The sequence below is a fragment of the Cornus florida genome, unplaced genomic scaffold (assembly GCF_030987335.1).
Source record: "Cornus florida cultivar Cherokee Brave unplaced genomic scaffold, ASM3098733v1 CherokeeBrave_3.0.0_Hap2_Chr02, whole genome shotgun sequence".
NCBI lineage: Eukaryota > Viridiplantae > Streptophyta > Magnoliopsida > Cornales > Cornaceae > Cornus > Cornus florida.
In genome coordinates this window covers 1,934,548-1,941,827 of record NW_026775572.1, presented here as the reverse complement: position 1 = coordinate 1,941,827, position 7,280 = coordinate 1,934,548, and the positions used below count along the sequence as shown (strand labels likewise).

The 7,280-nt window shown below is 33.8% G+C and overlaps 1 protein-coding gene across 1 annotated transcript; it reads left to right on the top strand.

Annotated features, from left to right (window-relative positions):
• Positions 1-2,003: 2,003 nt before the first annotated feature.
• Positions 2,004-7,181, top strand: LOC132292006 (calcium-dependent protein kinase 32-like). The gene is made up of 8 exons (XM_059790321.1): positions 2,004-3,099; positions 3,493-3,616; positions 3,720-3,863; positions 4,385-4,537; positions 4,659-4,774; positions 4,930-5,097; positions 5,902-6,135; positions 6,721-7,181. Exons 1-8 carry the CDS (start codon positions 2,599-2,601, stop codon positions 6,862-6,864), a joined length of 1,584 nt encoding a protein of 527 aa, XP_059646304.1. The 5' UTR covers positions 2,004-2,598; the 3' UTR covers positions 6,865-7,181.
• The last annotated feature ends 99 nt before the right edge of the window (positions 7,182-7,280 follow it).

Here is a 7,280-nt window from a genome sequence, read left to right as displayed (position 1 = left end):
AGGACGCTGCTTACGTTGTTGGAGTCGCTGAAGAAAAAGACCAAAATTGAACTTTTCATAGGCGGAGACGTTAATTTAAACATATAATATAAATAAATGTAATATTAATATAAAAAGGAAGGGCTGTTGTTTTGAATACTTTGCTTGAGCATCGAAGTCCTCGTAGTAACAACAGATGCTGAAAACTCAAATATTTTTCCAACCACTCACAACACTCACCACAAAATTGACTACTCTTTTTTAATCACAAAATACTCCTCTTATTGCTGTCTGTAAATTGTCGCGGCCGTAAAAATGCTTATTACCAGAGGTGTATTTATGTAAATAAGGCTTCCTTTGTTAATTATTTTTGTTTATTGTTTATCATTTAATTTAAATATAATGAATGTTTATGTGTAATTTTTGTTTGTTTATCCTTAAACAGATATATTATTTGATAATATAAAAATATTTGTCTTATTTAAAAAATAATAAATTGAAAAACATGTTTATTAACCTTAAACTGTTTTTAAAAAATTACACCAGTTTCAAAATAATAATAAAAACTTATATGAAGTGTTCAATTATTTTTTACTCATAATAGTTTTCAGGTAACAAATTATTATTCCAATCAATTTTTTTTCTTTTTCTTTTTCGAGAAGATATTCATTACTTAAGTAATATTTTAAGATAGTCATTACGAATACCTAATAAAAGAATGTAAAAATGAAAATTTTGATTTATTCTTATTCTTTGACTTTATATACAAAGATAAGTTTACTGTTTAACTCACTTCCTTTCTAACTGATATTGGCAGTTTATATATATATATATTGTTTAGTATTTTGTCTCATTATTTGACCCACTTCCATTGAAATCATTGCCAGTAACATGTTGGCTCACTATCACACTGTGTATATATGTATTTGAAACTTATATATAGAATTCATAGTAGCCCATCTTTACAAAATTGACGTCCAGCGCCCATACACACACACACACACACATCCAACTCTCTTTACTTTCCCTTTTTTCATGGACTCTTATATTCTCTAATAAGGTTATTCACAACTTTATCAAATGGGATGCTCATAAAAAAAACTTACTGATCTTTAATAGAATGTATGACCCTATTGAATATCTAAAGTCGTAGAAGATGTTGTTTGTTTTGTTTCTTAGCTCCTAATTCCTTCAAGGCAGGAGAAAAAAAAAAAAAAAAAAATCTTAAACGTCATTTTGACGTTTAGAAAATTAGTTTGTGTGAACAGTAATTATATAAATGAATTTATATAATCGCTAAACAAAAAAAATATTAACAATCATATTTTTCTTTAAAAGTTGTTGTATATATACAATAAATTATAAACATAAATAGTTAGCCAACAACCCTAAAAGCAACCTGTTTGAGGCCGCTACCCATAAAATCACCGGTGTTTATTTTGAGTCCACTACTTTTACTTTTAAAAGCATTCAATGGCATGGACTTGTGAGTTAACATCCTCCCATTTATCCAGTTACAACATTTGATATGTTTTGCCCTTGTCACAAATTAACAAAGGTGCAGTAAAATCTATATGATCTAAAAATTATATAAGAAAATTTTACTTGACTAGGTAAAGGTTTTTCAATATCTCAAATAGATTACTCTTGTTTTATATCAATATTTCAAATAAATTACTCTTGTTTTATAAGAGTAAATTTATTATAATAATAAATAATTTATTATTATATAATCACACACACTTAAAATAAGTATGAAATCTATTCATGTTCAAGTATCGGACTGTTTGTCTGTAACGTCTAACTACCACATAGGATTCTCGTATTTGTACAACCCCTAAAAGAGCGAAGCAAACTAGTTGCTTTTGTCAGTACATATGGAGGGTATTTTGGTAAACAAATCCAAATAAAAATGCATAAAAACAACCATTTACAGTGATTTTATTTATTTTTTCTTCCTGAATAAATAAATTTGTAAAATTTCCGAGTTATGTATATTTTGGGAAAAAAACAAAATAACAGTAAAAAAACACCAGAGAGAGGGGTAGGAGGGAAGTCTCTCCAAGGAGGAGGCCTTCCCTTGACTTTGTCTCCTCTGTCGTCCATCATGTTGATGGGGTTCACGCGCTAAATTCCTTTTCTTATCGTCTTCTTCACCATTTCCCCTTAAATCACCACTCCATCTTCTAAATATTTCTGTGTATAACCAATTTCTCAAACTCAACCCCATTCAATTTCATTTTGTTTGTTGAAATTTTTTTCACAGCTTGAACAGGTTTGTTTCTCGTATTTGTCGATATTTTCAACCTCAATTGGCTTCCAAGATCCGGGTCTCTTAAGTTCGTCTTGTAGTCTTGAATCCTTGACGAAACTCCCACGTTTTATTCTCTTGATTTCTTTGCGTTTTGAATATTAAAGATCTGGTTTTGATCGATCTTCACCTTTAATTTGCTCAAATTTGAAGACCCATTTCGTCTAAAGATCGAGGGAGGCTGGGAATTGAAGTTTTGGCTGGTAAGAAGTCGAAGCTTTATTCTCTTGATAGATCTTGACACATATCGTGGTTGATCTAGGGCTTGATTGATTTTGTCCAAGAGTTGAAAATTGAAGCTTTAGTTCATGGGAAATTGTTGTGTGGTACCAGCTGTTTCTTCAGAGAAGAAAAAGGGTAAACATAAACCAAACCCATTTTCTATTGACTACGGTCATGTATCTGGAAATGGTGAACGCAAGTCCTGTGTGTTGGATAGCCCAACTGGTCACGAGATCGAGCAGACATACGAACTGGGTCGTGAGCTCGGTCGTGGTGAATTTGGGGTTACATATCTATGTACAGATAAATCTTCAGGAGCAGTGTTTGCTTGTAAATCCATATCTAAGAAGAAGCTGAGGACTCGGGTGGATATAGAGGATGTCAGGAGAGAAGTTGAGATCATGAAGCATTTGCCTAAGCATCCTAATATTGTGACCTTGAAGGACACTTATGAAGACGACAATGCGGTCCATTTGGTGATGGAGCTGTGCGAGGGAGGTGAATTGTTTGATCGGATTGTTGCCAGAGGGCATTACACTGAACGTGCAGCATCAGCTGTGACCCGAACAATCGTCGAAGTTATTCAGGTGAAACCTTTTTCATTGATGGATTTTGATGTTCAAATTGGTGCTGTGATCTGATTTTCATTTACCGATTTTGTGAGTGTGAATTCACTGGGTATTGATTGGTTTTGGTTTATATGATTTATAGCAAAAAAAATATCATTTCTATACAAATCTATAACTAAGCACAGAAGAAGAGCTTTATAGAAGTCCTAAAATTAGGACTCCTTGGAGTTAAAGATTTCAAACACCTTCTGCTTCAATATAGGAAACTGGAATTTTATGGTTATTTTGAGGAGTTGTCTTCTGGGTTATTGTTTACATAATTAAGTGGCTTTTGTTTGGTCCTTCTCCTTGAAGAAGTTGATTTTTGAACCTGCTCCAGTGTATGAATTAGTGTCTTCTGTTGTGTTGCAGATGTGCCACAAGCACGGAGTGATGCATCGTGATCTCAAACCTGAGAACTTTTTGTTTGCAAACAAGAAGGAAACAGCCCCATTAAAGGCAATTGATTTTGGCTTGTCAGTGTTCTTTAAACCTGGTAATGCCTTTTTGATAGCTATTGTATTTGAATAATTTGCAAATTCGGCATCACAGATTAGTGCCTTCATTGACATTGACTGTGGTTTTTATAATTTCTATAGGTGAGAAATTTAATGAGATTGTAGGAAGTCCTTACTACATGGCTCCTGAGGTTCTAAAACGAAATTATGGTCCAGAAGTGGATGTCTGGAGTGCTGGAGTAATCCTCTACATCTTACTTTGTGGTGTCCCTCCATTTTGGGCAGGTCAGTTTTCGTGTGCCACATAAGGAAAACATTATTTTTTCCTCTTTGGTGAGGGTTGTAACCCTAAACTACATGGATTGATGGATATTGGATGTCAACTATTATAGCATGTATAAAATTGTGCATGTTATGGGCGCAATTACAGAAAAACCCTTGCAGTTTCGAGTGTTTAAATGAGAGTAGTTATTTTACTTTATTGTTATTCTCCTACTTAGCATTTGCAGAAAGCTTACAAATGGTTGGAAAATGGTGAAATTTGTTAGGAGGTCAAATTAGATCCATGTTACTGCTACACTTTTGAGCTAATTTGTCAAATGAATAAGGTTGTTAAATTCACACCGCTCTCTTGTCATCTAACTAATGCTCTAGCTCACCCATGTTTTTGTCCTCAGTGTAATTGTATTTTTTAGTTATTACTTAGAAAAGAGTGCATCACTGGTTTCACGTATTTCCAACATTTCTTGTTGTCCTTGCTTCTCCAAGGCCTCTTCCTTGTTCAAACCAGTTCCCTTAATTTGCAGAAACTGAACAAGGAGTTGCTCAAGCAATCATTCGGTCCGTTGTAGACTTTAAGAGGGACCCTTGGCCTAAAGTTTCAGAAAATGCAAAAGACCTTGTGAAGAAGATGCTCAACCCTGATCCGAAACAGCGCCTTACTGCTCAGGAAGTGTTAGGTATTGTACAGTTAATAGACAGAATGTTTACAAGAATTTTTTGTTGTTCAATAAAATGACAATCTTTAGATGGAATTATGATAAAACCTAAACCGAGATTGTTGTTTTCTATTAATTACAGGTCATCCTTGGTTGCAAAATGCCAGTAAGAATTCAAATGTCTCGTTAGGTGAAACTGTGAAAGCAAGGCTCAAGCAATTTTCTGTAATGAACAAGCTCAAGAAAAGAGCTCTTAGGGTAATGTCTCCATGCTACATTAAAAATAAAAAAATAAAAATAAAATAAAAATAAAAAAAACAAAGTTTTGTCATAGCTGATAGATTTTGGTTGGATTTTATCATGTGCATATTTCTAGACATTCTTTGGTTTCTGAAATTGCTCTCAATCAACAGGTGATCGCTGAGCATTTATCGGTAGAGGAAGTGGCAGGCATAAAGGAGGGATTCAAATTGATGGATACCAGCAACAAGGGGAAGATCAATATTGATGAACTGAGAGTCGGGTTGCACAAGCTTGGCCATCAGATCCCTGACACGGATATTCAGATTCTTATGGAAGCTGTGAGTAGTATACTTTATATAAAACATTATGTTTCCTTTTTCCTTTTCTTTCTTTTTAATGCACTAGACCTCATTTACAGATTTAAAAGTGTGACCTTAACAATAATAAGAATAATAATAATTGATCTATTAAAATTGTGCTTGAAATCCTACGCCCTCTAATAAAAATCTTCTTACATTTATGGTTTTTTTTTTGCGGTGTGTTAAAATGCATCTTATATGGTTAATGCTATTTGGGGAATAGTCAGTTGTTTTTGCTTTTGCACCGAACTTATTTACCAATAAAAAATTATTCTTTCTTTAACCCATCGTTAAATATAGTGGAAAATGAGTTTTTCTTTCTAGTAAAACTGTGGATGCTTTACGAGGCGTGTGCTTTATCTGGTTTCAATTTTCTAGTCATCAAATAAACAACATTGAAGTAGTAGACTTAACCTTTTAATGAATAAAAGTAGAAATTTGTATGATATGTATACTCATATTAAATCGTGTCCAGAAAGAAAAGAACATCCAAGCATCCCATACAATCTATACTGTTTTTACAGCCACAGGCGGTACTCTTATTGTGCATTATCCCTGCCCCGTCAGTCAAATTATCTACTCCATGGTAGCAGCAATTTACCATCAGGCCACAGCAACTTAGTTTGATATACTGTTCACTCACTATGTTAATTTTACAGATATTACATCATTTATAGCTGTTGGCAATTGGAACAATTTGATTGGTTTCTTAAGTACCTTAATTTTCCAGTTTATGTTTACTTTATTTGTGAGTGTAGAAGTAATCAGAGGGTGTTTTTACAGGGTGATGTAGACAGAGATGGATATTTGAATTATGGGGAGTTTGTGGCAATTTCTGTTCACCTAAGAAAGATGGGAAATGATGATAACCACCTCCGCAAAGCCTTTGACTTCTTTGATCAAAACCAAAATGGATATATAGAGATCGAAGAGCTAAGGGAGGCCTTAGCTGATGAAGTTGATACCAACAATGAAGAAGTCATTAATGCCATTATTCAAGATGTGGACACGGACAAGGTTAGTTATTACCTTATGATTGTTTTGTTTATGTTCTCTCTTCCGTAATTATTTAATTTTTGTTTCATATAGGTAGTAAGTTATATTGACATTAGAAGTGGGGGGTTATGCAAATTGGGCTGCTTGTGCAGTTTATTGACGTAAAATATTTTTTATTTAAACTATCCGAACTTTGGGTAATAAAAATGAACAAGGATGATGGAGAGGTGAAGCTTGCAGTTGGAGATCAGTTTAAAAAAACTTGAATGTGCAATTGTACGCCTAAGTGTGTTTCAGTAGATGTGTATGGGTGCCTGATCACACAAATCTGTTTTTGCTCAAGGAGTAAAAAAAAAAAAATTGTTTCTGTTCATCATTAAGGACAATTCTGTGGTTTCATTTGGTTTTCCATAGAACTTGGGATTATTTCTTTTGTGTTCGATTCAACTCTGCTCTCCAGTAGAGGTCAATTACCAAATTAAATCGTGCCACATTGTCATTTGGGTCCTCCATATTGCCTATCCCTTCTGAGTTCTGATGGTGCAAGGTTTTTTTTGTTCTGCATGCTTGGATCCATTACTTAAATTTCATTTCATATGGTTGCAGGATGGCCGCATAAGTTATGATGAGTTTGCGGCAATGATGAAGGCCGGCACTGATTGGAGAAAAGCATCAAGACAATATTCAAGAGAACGGTATAATACTCTCAGCTTGAAATTGATGAAGGATGGATCATTGCACGCGAAATAGGGTATAGATAACTCAAGGAATTACAGTCTCTTGTTTATTTTGGCTTTGACAATTCCTCTTTTTTTTTTTTTTGGTTACCCTTTTTTTGTAATTTTTCCCTTCATTTTTTTATCCTTGCCAGACCCTTTTCCGAATATGAGGATTCGGGTCTTGGTTGTTGAAAATCATTCTGAATTCCCATATGTTGTTTTTGTTTGTCTGGATAGAGTTGCAGAAGTGTGGTGAAAGTTGGGGAGAGGTGGTTATTTGTGGGTTATTGTGATTGTAAATATGTTGGCAAATACTTTAATTAAAGAGTCATGATGTGGATTTTATTAGTTGAAATTTTTTAGACTGTTGTTTTAATTTGGATTATATGTACTGAGTCTCCACAATTTTGGGGGTATATGTTTAAGAAGCCAACTGTGGTTAATTTC